The sequence below is a fragment of the Diceros bicornis genome, chromosome 9 (genome assembly GCF_020826845.1).
Source record: "Diceros bicornis minor isolate mBicDic1 chromosome 9, mDicBic1.mat.cur, whole genome shotgun sequence".
Lineage (NCBI taxonomy): Eukaryota > Metazoa > Chordata > Mammalia > Perissodactyla > Rhinocerotidae > Diceros > Diceros bicornis.
Window position 1 is genome coordinate 28037457 of NC_080748.1, and position 14109 is coordinate 28051565.

The 14109-nt window shown below is 35.5% G+C and overlaps 1 protein-coding gene across 2 annotated transcripts in view; it reads right to left on the reverse strand.

Annotated features, from left to right (window-relative positions):
- Positions 1 to 403: 403 nt before the first annotated feature.
- The window catches only part of FNDC3A (fibronectin type III domain containing 3A), a 179991-nt gene continuing 166285 nt past the window's right edge, over positions 404 to 14109 (reverse strand). For both annotated transcript variants that reach the window (XM_058548159.1, XM_058548160.1), the window contains 4 exons: positions 13813 to 14025; positions 9268 to 9434; positions 7917 to 8044; positions 404 to 746 (listed from right to left, as the gene is read on the reverse strand). In XM_058548159.1, coding sequence (XP_058404142.1) covers positions 432 to 746; positions 7917 to 8044; positions 9268 to 9434; positions 13813 to 14025 — 823 coding nt within the window. In that variant the 3' untranslated portion in view covers positions 404 to 431. The remainder of the gene's footprint in view (positions 747 to 7916; positions 8045 to 9267; positions 9435 to 13812; positions 14026 to 14109) is intronic.

A 14109-nucleotide genomic window follows, 5' to 3' on the forward strand; every position in this document is an offset into this window, starting at 1 on the left:
CTTTAACATTTTTATATAGCATGTTAGTGTAAATTTTAATCATTCTGAATTTTTTACTAAGTAATAATCTTTAAAACAAATAGATCAGGTTGTCACCGTTACACTCATGCTGACTGGTGAAAATATCAATTATACATTGTTGCCTCTTAGAAAGTTTGTTTCACAAGAAGGCATGTCAAAAAAGAAAAAAAAGGAAGGAAAGAAAAAAAGCCTCAACCAAAAAAACCCCCCAAAATGGCTATTTCTGTGGCTTGCATTCTAATAAGGTGCCCAGCCTCTACCTAACAATATAAGCACTGAAAATGGCAAAAATGATGTACTATAGTTTCAATGCCAGTGCTAAATTCCACTGTTTTTGTAAAAGCAATACAGAAATAATTTTAGTACGTGACAAAATAAAATGTAACAGTATTAAAAATAAAGTTATATTTTCACTTGATTACAAAGTACTGAATGATAAAGGCAATCAAAATGGAAAAGAAAGCAAACAGCACAAGGATGACGGCTGCACACTGCTCATCACTAAGTGCCCGATGGGTCCTCGTGCTTTCCACAGTGTCTCTGTTGGTGCTGGCTGGTGGTTCAGTCCTCTGAGAGATGAAGAGCGCTGTTGTGCTGTAGGGACCTACTAGGTCCTGATGCCCCACAGGGTCTTGGCACTGGCGAATAGCACACACACGGAAACGATACTCACAGTTCAGCTGAAGGCTTGAATACCGGAATGAAGAGTCGGGACCTTTGTAAATCTGTGAATAAGATATTAGAAAAAGAATTATGTGTGAAGGCTGGGCAGAAAATCTCTGTTAAAATTGGCTATTTTCAGAATTATTTTTGACATGGAAGCTAGTGAGTGCCACTGCTTTTATTTTTTAAATGACATTTAAAAGATACCTATCCATTAAAAAACTTATCTGTCTGCTGTACAAGGGCAGGAGAAATTTGACAAGTAAGGATGTAAGATCTACCTTCACAGAACTTATAGGCCAGTTAAGGAGTGAAAATGTGCCCCCAAAGTAGCTAGAGAGCAAAATCAGCCCATAGGCATTTCCCTGGTTTCCTCAAATGTAAGAAGTCAAACTTGGAAATCATTCCATGAAAGGAGGAACAGTGTCTAATCTTGCTTCCCCATTATATCTTTGCATAACTGGTTTCTGTACAATTTCAAACATATAAACAATTAATGAATGAATAAGGGGAGCTTTATATTGGTGTCTATAGTAAATCATTTTATAAACTTTAAAGAGGAAAGATCACTTAGAATCACAGAATTGGATCTTAAAACTCAACTTCTCTGCCCATCCGTTAGAAGGGAAATAACAAGACTGAAATTCCATGGATTTTCAAGAGAGTGTGCTAGTGCTTAAGAGGAGATGTATTAAAACTGGTCACCGGGGCCGGCCCCGTGGCGTAGCAGTTAAATGCGCATGCTCCACTGCTGGCGGCCCGGGGTTCAGATCCCGGGCGTGCGCCGACACACCGCTTGTCAGGCCATGCTGTGGCGGCATCCCACATAAAGTGGAGGAAGATCAGCACGGATGTTAGCTCAGTGCCAGTCTTCCTCAGCAAAAAGAGGAGGATTGCCATGGATGTTAGCTCAGGGCTGATCTTCCTCACAAAAAAACAAAAACAACTGGTCACCTCTGGGTCCAAGCTCTGCTCTACCACTTCACGCTCCTTGTGATCTTAGACCAATTACCTTAGTACAACAGGCATAACAGTAGTTATCTTGTATGCTAGTTATGATAATGAAATAAACTAACACTTGTCAAAACACTTAGCACAGTGCTCAGCATATAGTGAATACTCAGTATATGGAAGCTATCATTTCTGTAAATGCGTCCCTCCCCTCATTCTATAAATAAGAAAACCAAGCCTCATAGTGACTTCCCAGTTGGTGGGCTATAAGTCAGATTAACCAAAACCTGGGCTAGCATTCTTTCAAGCAACTTTAGCTACCTCAATTGTATCTGTGTTGTAAATCTAAATTTTTACATATTGGTGTGCTCTCGAAGGAGCAGGGTAAGATCTGTCTCATTTTTGTGTCTCCAGAATCCAGCACATAATAGGTACTTAATAAAAAGCCACTAAATTAGTGAATTATTGACTATGTATACATCAAAACGTGTATCGGTGGATGCTGAGAAGACATACAAAGAAACTTTTATTGAAGGAAATAAGCCTTAAGATGAATTTTAAAGAAAATGGTGAATATATATTAGTTCTGAGGATGCAGATGAGTGTTTCAGGGAGTGGGGATGTAGAAATGCTTCATGTTCTGGGCGATGGTAAAAGGATTAACTTAAGTAAATCAGAAGGCTGTATTAGAAAGCACGTGAAACAGTACACATACAATGAAGCCAATTTAGTAAAAATAAAAAATACGTATTTGTCTTATGGATATAATGGCTGATACTTATTTTTGTCTTTAAAAACTTTCCATTTGTCTCCAAGTGAGCATGGTAATATGGTTAGGAAAAAAAACTCAAAAAAACTCAACAAATGGCATGAGGGTGATAGGTGAAGAGATTTTACAGAGAAGAGGAATATGTTCATACACTAGTTGGAAATTTAGGTTTAATTCCACAGGTGCCACTTTAGATGTGTGATATTTAAAGTGTTTAAGGAATCCTGATCATAAGGCTGAGTGAGGGATTGAGAGAACTGGCAGGACAGGGGCTCTTGCTGTATAAAAGCACAAGGTTATGAGGCCTTGGTAAGGTTTTTATAGATCATTTTTAGAAATGACTTTTATCTGAATAAGAGTTGGCAGGCAAAAAACAAAATTTTTTTTCCCAAGAGTTTAAAGCTTGAGGATCAAAATGATGTTAGTGTTTATGCCACTGATGAAGTGAGAAAGAAGTTGGAGAGGAAAGGTTGGGAGGGAAGATGATGAGATCAAGTTTTCTATTTTGTGTTTTAGGTGTTAGGAGGATATCTAAACAGGGAGGTGTTACAGGTAACTGTAGATACCAGAGTGAAGAAAACAGATGAACTTGCTAAAGCTAATTTTAAAAAGTTTATATATCTAAGTGAAGCTATTCAAAATAAGTCTTAAAGCTTGAGATGAGCTGGGTTAGGTCTTAGAATGCGAAGTAAGAATTAAAATGAACAGCACCATTTCCACTATCCCCCATTTCATAGTAGCAAGCTAAAATTGTTGTGACCTTAATAAATAGAAAAGGGTCAGTGAACTCTAGTAATTCATGCTCTTTTGGCCTGTAGCTATTGCTCATGGATAGTATTATATATAATTAAAACAAAACAAAAAATAAAATAGCCCCTTATATTTGCTATCAATCAACTATCCATTTAAAGGCAGAGTGTGGCAAATATTAATTAATGCAGATTTACAGTTAAGAGAATGGCAGGTAAGAGATTACTGTTTTCATTTTGTATTTTAATTGAGAAATACAGACTAACTTTAAGCTTGTGAAGTTTGTGTATGTCTAGCTGGCCACGAACTCTGAAGTAGTATGCCAACAGCAACACTTTTTACAGGAAACAGAATTTTACAGGAAAACCTTTAAAGAAAGTTTAGAGTCTCATAAATTGCTATTTGTCCTTATTTTAGCTTTGTAAAAATATCACAGCATAGAGAAAATAACAATTGTAGAATTGGAGTCAATAAAAATGAAACCAGTATTTTACCTGTTCATATGTATCTCTGTATCCACATTCTAAAGATCTATTTAGTTGGCTAGATTAATCTACCAAGTACTTATAAAGATTCAAAATAGTCCTTGTTATCTTTTAAGGACAAGTGTACATGTTTACTATCAAAGATAGCCATTTTTGAAGCTGTTATTACAGAGGAACAAATTCTGTTTAACTATTTCTACTTTCTATGTACATTACATAACCACAACCTGGTTTTACACTGACTAACATGCACAGTATATATTACTTATAGTAGTTAGTGTAAGACAATGATTTCAGTGATACATTACTTTTAGACTGGGTGCAGACTTATTCGAGCCTTTCCTTAAGATTTATTTTGCATTTGATTACATTTAAAAGGAATTATTATGACATATCGTTAAGGCATATGTTGTCATATAATTTTGCACATATGATCACATAATGTGATCTTTCTTTAATTTATGAATATACTACTGCAAATAATTATTTTGTAGTGATCAATACACAAAGAGAACAGTAAAAACTCTCCCAAACAACTGAATGTAGACAAATAACCAGACTGCTCTTGTCTCTACCATTCCTCCCCTCTATTATGGCTGAGGAAGTTCTAAGTGAACTTGGAGCTTTTAGAGCAGTTCTTAAATTTATTGTGCATAAGCACCTCTTGGAACTTAAAAACCGAATTGGGGGTCCCATTTCCAGACATTCAGGTTTGTTAGGTCTGCAGGCCACTCTGAGTGAGGAGCACTGTTTCTGAGAAGCTAAGTTCAGAAGTTTAAGAAAGGAAGAAGTTGTAGAGACTCCAACAGGCTACTGTCCTAGCACCCATTCTCTGACACTGCCAACAGTACCCTGATTTTGGATGGGGTGTCAAACTCTCCCTCACCCATGTAATAAGAGAAGCTGGCCTCACTCTTAACTCCAGAGGTGGGCCCTGGTTGGCTTAAGCCCTGGCACAGTCCGTGGTTCAGGGATGGCTTTTAAGCCAAGTGCTTTCTTTTCCCTGAATGTGAATGAGGAAGAGTAAGTTCCCCATGGCTAAGGGCAACCAATGAAGACTGTGAGAGAAACCATGTCCCTGATTACTTCACTGAGCTTCTGAATCAACCAATCCTGAAGCCTGCCTACCTCCAGGCTTCTCCCTAAGAGGATTTACACTTATAAGCTTATAAGCTAGTTCAAGTTGGTATTCCTGGTACTTGCAACATAATGAGCTCTGACACAAGAGTTGCCTTAGGTACAGACTCCCAGGTGGGGTTGATCTGGTTTGAAAGTGGCTCTACTGTCCCTCAATATTTTCACTTCACCTTTGTAACACTTGAAAGGCCATTTTGGTTAAAAAGCACTTGTTTTCAATAACATATACACTTCTGAGAGGATCAAAGAGCCAGCAGACACTTGACCTTGGTATGAATTTTCCCCATGAAGAGTCTTTCTCCTAATGCCAATAAGGTCAGCTATGCTGTGTACATGAGAGTTATGATGTGTATGAGTTATGATGTGTATGAGAGAGGGAGGCAAGAGTCAGAGGGAGAGCATAATTTGAGAGAATGGGGCAAATCTAGGTAAAGTGCTACAGAACAGGACAAAGAGCAGCAAGAAGGCAGCAAAGGTTTGGTTAAAAAAGCCAGTGACTGATCAAACAGGGGATGAACAAAGGGAAGAATCCAAAGAAATGAATTTGTTTCTAGGTTTGGCCCAGGGTCATAAGTACTTGTTGCTGCCAGGCTAATTTGCTTCCAGATCCCCAAACCTAGGAACATTATAGGTTAAACAGGTTTTTACAGGCTAGCCTAGAAACTCAACCATCAACTTATAAAAAACAATCCCCTCGTTAAAAACATCAACAGTTCCTACTGTTATAGAACAAAGACCCAAGACTTGGCCTCCTCCACTACAGACTCCATTCTTGAGCCTCACTCAAGTCACATTCGAGAGTTCATGGTTCTTCTCAAGCTCACCAGCCCCTCAAAAGACTCACTTAAATGACACTGCTTTTGGAAAACGTTCCAAACTCCAGCTGGAATATATCATTCCTTTTTATAAAGTAGGTTTTATCTTTATTATGACCTTTTATTTGTTTAGCTATGTAAAATGTCATGATTATAAAATTTCTGCTTGCTAAATTCTAAACAACTTTCTTGAGATCAGAACAGTAACTTATTAAAATGTAGCTCTCCATTAATTCTTTATACATAGTATTTAATACAAGTGTGTTGAATATCAAATAAATTTTAAGTAAAATATTAAATTCCATGAATGAAACTGAACTCTCAAAAAGTGACCTTTAAACTTTTGGAATATAACTTGCCAATAAATCAAAAAATTTTATAAACATTTAAGAGCTTCAGATGAGCATATAGAGGATGAAGTTCTAAGGAAATCAGTATTTTAAGTTTTATAGCATGCTTACAATCTAAAGTAAGTGAAAGTGATGATAGGGTTAAGTTGGCTTTTAAAAAGTTAAATTAGAATTAGCATTGCTGTTTCATGCAGTGATATGTTTATTAAAATTCATTTACTACTCAAATATAGGGTCCCTATTTCCTTTAAACATGTAATATGATTACATTTTCTTTAATATTAATTTCTGCTTCCTTCTTGAAAACCTGCTTATCTGTAAATTATATTTAAATCTAATTATCATGTCAATTTGCAGATGGCTTAATAAAGAAAAACAATCACACGCCAAATTTAAACTGACTCTTTGGGGCCTTTTGTAATTTCAGTTAAGAAATTACACAGGGGCTGGCCCAGTGGTGTAGTGGTTAACTGTGTGTGCTCTGTTTCTGTGGCCCAGGGTTTGTGGGTTCGGATCCTAGGCACAGACCTACATACTGCTCATCAAGCCATGCTGTGGCAGCATCCCACATACAAAGTAGAGGAAGATTGGCACGGATGTTAGCTCAGGGACAATCTGCCTCAGCAAAAAGAGGAAGATTGGCAACAGATATTAGCTCAGGGCCAATCCTCCTCACCAAAAAAAAAAAGTAAATAAATAAAAAATTTCACTTCCATACTTAACAAAACTTAAAAGAACAAAATTACATCTACATTAAAAAATATTCTATTAGTAATAGTTATAAAAGCACAAGACAGAAATAAAACAGATGAATGATTGATTTTCTTGTGGGAAAAGAAAACACAAGATACTAAAATGAAAACCACCCAGCTTAAAAGCCCTCAAAATCAAGAAGGTTGATGGCAAAAGGGAGACTCAGATAAAATGCTTATAGACATTAGGCTTTTGAGTTGCAAAAAAACTTCTTTATCTTCTCTATAAAAGTTATAACGAACACTGACAGCTCTCTGCTTCATCTGACTGCTATTCATCCGCTAGGCGGAAGCTATCTTTGAAATTTCTCGGGAAGGTGATACTTCCTCTAGGCTTCCATAATAATTGTGTCTATTGTCATACTTACAACACTGCATTGTAATTACAACTATTACTATTACTGTAAAAGTCTCCTTAATGGTCTCTGCTTCTACCTTAGTCCCACTCTAGCCAAAATGACCTTGTGTCTGATCACGTGACTACTCTGGTCAAAATCCTCCACTGGCTTCTCATTTTACATGGAGTAAAAGTCACAGTATGGCCTATAATGCCCTACCTGATCTCCATCGCATTCAGAGATTCCCTATCATTAACTACCTGACTTCATCTATTATTCGTCCCCTTGGCTCACACTGCCCCAGCCATATTGACCTCCTTGTTGTTCTAAATTTAACAAGCATGCTCCTGCCTCAGGGCCTTTGCCCTTATTGTTTCTTCTTCTTGGAACACTCTTCTCCTCATATTCACTTCCTTTGGGTCTCTGTTCAAATGTTACCTGCCTGCCCTGTATGAAATATCACTAGCTGTCCCTCCCTCCAGTACTCCTTATTTCTTTACCCAGTTTTATTTTTTCTCCACTGTGCATATCACTATGTACCATGTGATATACTGATGTGTTTATTTGCTTTTAGTATGTCCTTTTCTACTAGAATGTAAGCTCCATGGAGGCAAAGATTTTTTGTTCAGTGTTGTATCCTGAGTTCCTAGCACAGAGTTCAATAAATATTTGTCAAATGAATGAATAATCTGTTCAAGTGTAGTTCACACCCAAATGATTTTGAATCCTAAGATACTGTGTAGTTACTAATCTTTGGAACATAGTTAAGTACTGAACAAAGGTTTCTGAATTAGGAAGATAAAGATAGTCAAATCTTGCATTGAAAATACATAAAAATGAGCAAGGTAAAAATACATACCCACAGAATTATATGTTGGCACATACCTGTTTGAATTCTGAATCCTTTCCCATCATAACTTGAAGACTGTAAATAACTGGATCACCTTTCATTGGCTGTAAACACTCCCATGTAATTTCACAAATGTGATCATTTACTTTCTCTATTTTGGGGGCTATAGAGAACAAATATAAATAAAATCTCCTCTACTTGATTTTTAACTTGGTACATTACACAGACACTTGTTTTAATCAAAATCAACAAAGCTTTAAAACCCAATTATAAACTTGAAATGAATATCAGTGAATTTTTGAAATTTGCAGAGAAATGGTCAATGGCGCACTCTTGTTATCTCTAGGCTATACAATCTACAGGTGCTACAATGGCCAGACTGGCTAAAAGATCTGTGAAAGTAAACACTGTTTTCACTGAGCTAAAAAGTCAATAGAGGAGTATGGCAGTTCTAAAACAATATTTATAGTACTTCTAGGAACATCACTAGAACATGAAATTTTATAATTTAAGAAATTTCCTAAGAAGATGAGTTGAAAAATACCCCTAGTTGCTTGACTACATATGACTGCCACACTCAATAAATAGTGGGGTACCAAGGGGTTAAAATTAGCAATCTTCTTAAGGCTAAGAGACACTAAACCGGGTGAGGGAACAGAAAAATGACTCAGTGAAACTCCAACAACATTATTAGAAAGACTACTCAAGAACAGTCCTGCTAACTATGGATCTGCTTAACAAATGACACATTCAAGTACAGGATCCAGGACACTGTACTAGAAGTCTTTGTGATCTGCCCTCCGAGTGTGAGGAATTTTAGTGTTTTTGGCTAAATGCACAAAATGTAATCCTTGCCAGGGTCATTTTAAAATAAGAACTCCTCTGAAATTAATTTTAAAAATATATCTATATACAAGGATGTGTGTGTGGTAAATTTGATTTAAAAATTTAAGTTAACTAAGAATTTATTTATGTTTTGCTTAACAGATGACCTGGTTGTCTCTTTGAAATCCAAATGAATGAAACAGCAACAACTCAAAACAACCAGAGTTTGTGATTTTTTTCTTTAAGTAATAATAGAAGAAATAGCAAATGACCCTATTAGAAAACCAGCCTATTTACTGAACTTAGTATTTTTATGTTAGATTATTAAAAAGATCAGTGACAAAAACCAGTACTTGTCTGAGTATCAATGTGCCAGATAAAATAGCTTTTATTACTGAGTGAAACTCCCAAGTACTTGTCTATATAATTTCTTTCTTATAATTTAAATGTTTGACACATAGTGGGCGATAAATTTTAATAACAGTATATTAAGCACTTTATGAAAATATATTTAAACTTAATTTATTATTAAAGAAAATAACTTGAAGATGTATAACTTACCTTTCAAGGCAGCTGGGACAGATTTTGGAGTAGTGAAAATATATTCTTGGGAGAGAGGACCTTCCCCAGCTTCATTACAGGCTTGAATACAGAATTTATAGGATGTTGACTCATTAAGTCTTTGTACTTTGTATGTATGACATGGACCTCTGTACAAGGATACAAACCTAAAGTAGAAATGACTCTTATTAAAAATAAACCTTGACTACCTTATGAAAAATGTTTAAAAACTACTAAAAAAGTACAGTTGGGACATTATTTAGGAGTACTAAGTTGCTCCTATAACTTAATGCCAGGAATGGTTTGTCACTCCAAATGAATCTGTGTTTTTTCATCAGATGATGCAAATCACAGAATTGGTAAATTTCCCAATTTGACATGGTTTCCTGAAAATTTATTGCTAAATTTCATGTCCAATCAAAGTAGCTGTTTCTTCTCAGGCTTCCGGTACAGCTTTGTTTATGACTGCTATCTTCTAATGTATACATTTTTAAAGATACTCAGAACACCACAATTTTCATTATAAATTATTTCTAATTAGAGTCATAGGCATATAATTTGTCACATTAAAAGAGAGAATTCTTAATTCCCAGACATAATTTTAGCTCATTTGGTGATGTTTTCTAGAGATTTACATAGCAATATGAGAGAATATATAATTTCCCATAAATTATCCATTTGAAGTGTTCAAAGGAAAATTTAACATCATATATGTTATCCATAAGTTGAATGTTCCCCAATATTTTTGATTGGCTGTTTTTAAAATTTTTGGAAACTGCAGAATGAATAATGAATGCTCATATAGTTCTAACAGTCTAAAAAACTGTAGTCAGGTTAAAAATGAAGAAATATTTAATGACCTAAGTAACAGTATTTCCAAGAAGCATTAACTGGATAAGCCTTGCCTTTTTAATCTCCAAAATTTTTTTTTTAATGATAGGAAAAAAAACAGTGGTAAAACCACTGTTGAAAAAAGCTGAACAATGACAAAACCTGTGGTCAGGGAACAGCTGAAGCTGCATTCTGACACTATCCCACAGTAAGTGTAAATAGTTGTGAAAAATCAAAGGGAAAAAGTGTAACTAAAGATATTAAATTGACCAGACAAGGATGCCCACTGTCACCACTCCTATTTAACATAGCACTGGAAGTCCTAGCCAGACCAATCAGGCAAGAGAAAGAAATAAAAGGGATCCAAATTGGAAAGGAAGAAGTGAAACTCACTATTTGCAGATGACATGATTTTATTTATAGAAAACCCTAAAGAATCCACCAGAAAACTTTTAGAAGTAATAAATGAATACAGTAAAGTTGCAGGATACAAAATCAACATACAAAAATCAGTTGCATTTCTATACAGTAACAACGAAGTAGCAGAAAGAGAAATTAAGAATACAATCCCATTTACAATTGCAACAAAAAGAATAAAATACCTAGGAATAAACTTAACCAAACAGGTGAAAGATCTGTACACCGAAAACTATAAAACATTGCTGAAAGAAATTGAAGAAGACACAAAGAAATGGAAAGATATTCTGTGCTCTTGGATTGGAAGAATTAACATAGTTAAGATGTCCATACTTCCTAAAGCAATCTATAGATTCAATGCAATCCCTATCAAAGTTCCAACAACATTTTTCACAGAAATAGAACAAAGAATCCTAAAATTTATATGAAACAACAAAAGACCCCGAATAGCTAAAGGAATCCTGAGAAAAAAGAACAAAGCTGGAAGTATCATACTCCCTGATTTTAAAATATACCACAAAGCGATAGTAACCAAAATAGCATGGTACTGGCACAAAAACAGACACACAGATCAATGGAATAGAATAGAAAGCCCAGAAATAAACCCACACATCTATGGACAGCTAATCTTTCACAAAGGAGCCAAGAACATACAATGGGGAAAAGAAAATCTCTTCAACAAATGGTGCTGGGAAAACTGGAGAGCCATATGTAAAAAAATGAAAGTAGACCCTTACCTTACACCATACACAAAAATTAACTCCAAATGGATTAAAGACTTGAATGTAAGACCTGAAACTATGAAACTTCTAGAAAAAAACATAGGTAGTACACTCTTCGACATTGGTCTTAGCAACATATTTTCAAGCACCATGACTGACGGGGCAAGAGAAACAATAGAAAAAATAAACAAATGGGACTACATCAAACTAAAAAGCTTCTGCACAGCAAAGGAAACCATCAACAAAACGAAAAGACAACCTAACAATTGGGAGAAGATATTTGCAAACCATACATCTGATAAGGGCTTAATCTCCAAAATATATAAAGAACTCATGCATCTCAACAACACAAAAACTAACAACCCAATTAAAAAATGGGCAAAAGACCTGAACAGATGTTTCTCCAAAGAAGATATACAGATGGCCAACAGACACATGAAAAGATGTTCAAAATCATTAACTATCAGGGAAATGCAAATCAAAACTACAATGAGATATCACCTCATGCCCATCAGAATGGCTATAATTAACAAGACAGGAAACAACATGTGTTGGAGAGGATGTGGAGAGAAGGGAACTCTCATACACTGCTGATGGGAGTGCAAACTGGTACAGCCACTATGGAAAACAGTATGGAGATTCCTCAAAAAATCAAGGATAGAACTACCATATGATCCAGCTATTCCACTGCTGGGTATTTATCCAAAGAATTTGAAAACACCAATGCGTAAAGATACATGCACCCCTGTGTTCATTACAGCATTATTCACAATAGCCAAGACACTGAAGCAACCTAAGTGCCCATCAAGGTATGAATGGATAAAGAAGATGTGGTATATATACACAATGGAATACTACTCAGCCATAAGAAATGATGAAATCCAGCCATTTGTGACAACATGGATGGACATTGAGGGTATTATGCAAAGTGAAATAAGTCAGAGGGAGAAGGTCAAATACCGTACGATTTCCTTCATTAAGTAGTAGATAATAACAACAATAAACAAATACATAGAGACAGAGATTGGATTGGTGGTTACCAGAGGGGAAGGGGGGAGGGAGGAGGGGGAAAAGGATAATTTGGCACATGTGTGTGGTGATGGGTTGTAATTAGTATTTTGGTGGTGAACATGATGTAATCTATGCAGAAATAGAAGTATGATGATGTACACCTGAAATTTATACAATGTTATAAACCAATGTTACTGCAATAAACAAAAAATTAACAAAAAAAGATATTGAATTGATTAAATTTATATAGTAAATTTGCAGTATCATAAAAGGTTTCAATATCTTTATTTTCCACAGCCAAAGGCCTCTGGCCATACTTACGCCCTACAACAATTCTCTAGATGCTAGCTAGATATTAATTAAGCTTGAAGTTCTATCACAGAATATAGACTATAATATAAACTATATTTAATAGAATCTCAATTCTATTATCTTTCAGCCAAAACACTAATTAGACCTGTTTCTAGTAAACCTTTTTGTACTACCCCAAATGTAAATGCTAGAAAGGGGATGAAAATAACTACTTCATCCAACAATAATAATACATATTAAAGATAAATGGCTATACCAAAAACCTGTGGCAAGGCAAAGAACTCCTTCTAGAGATAAGGCTACAAAGAGAGTACATACAGTTCTGCCAAGAACAGAAGCTAACATTCATAGAGCCACAAATTTCAGGAAATGATCAATACTGTTTGCTCTAGGTAATACTCTTACTGGTGATACAGTATGTTTAATTCCAAATGTTATTTTAAATGTGTAAGTATTTCTGATAGAGAGTACTTATGTACAAGCACCAAAAATATTTTGAATCTTTTACTGAATACTTGGCTAAGATACAAACTCAACACAAAAAACAAAGTAACCCTGGGAAAAACTCTTACTAGTACTCTGAATCCATCAGATATACAAATCTTTTCTAATAAATTGAGTGAAAAGTAGAAAAAGTAAAATTCAAATTCTTAAAATATTAGAAGAGTAACAGCTGTGGAGGGTATATGGCATTGTTTACATGGGATATAATGTCAATAAACAGCCCCAGATTGACATTTGAATAATTTATATTACAAATATTTTGAGTAACATTGTAATTCAAATGCATGATTTACTGGCAAAGTATATGGCATGCGTGTAATGAAAATGTAAAGGGTGGCAGGATACATAAGAACCTGAGTACCAAGGGGACTGAATAATTAATTACAGAGTCTAACTGAGATCTGACACTGAGGAATGAACTGTATTCATTTAGTGTGCAGGCCCTGTGACGGGTGTGGAGGAGAGTGACACATAATCTCTGCCCCTCAAGGATCTCAGAGGCCTTAAGCCAATCAATCACTTACTATAAAAACTGCCTCTTGCTGGAAATAAGCACTGAAGAGCTTATTTTGTAGCAAAGAGCCCACTTAATTTTTTCTCACTTGGCATCCCACTCACAAGCAAAGGAAACCATTGTGCCTTCTGATGTTTCGAAAACAGCAAACAGTTATTTCTTATGAGAATTCTGTTTTTGAAAATTTACTTAAGACCTAAGAAACTACATAAAGAAGCAACTAAAAACACCTACCTTCCATTCTTATCTTCCATCTGAAGGTGGTACTGAACAGAATCTGTTGATAATGTCCTTGGGGTTCCTTCTCCCCATTTCAGTTTAAGGTTCTGGTGGCTAAAGGCAACACATTCCAGACGAGGTGGATCAGGAGGGAGGGGCTTAGTTTTTAATTTTATCATGTGACTGAAAGGGCCAGCTCCAAGGCTATTCAAGGCTTGAATTCGTATTCTAAGTGCCACCATTAAAAAAAAAAAAAAAAAAAAAGTTTAGTTCATGATTATTTGTTTCTCTGGTTGAGGCAAAAATTAACAC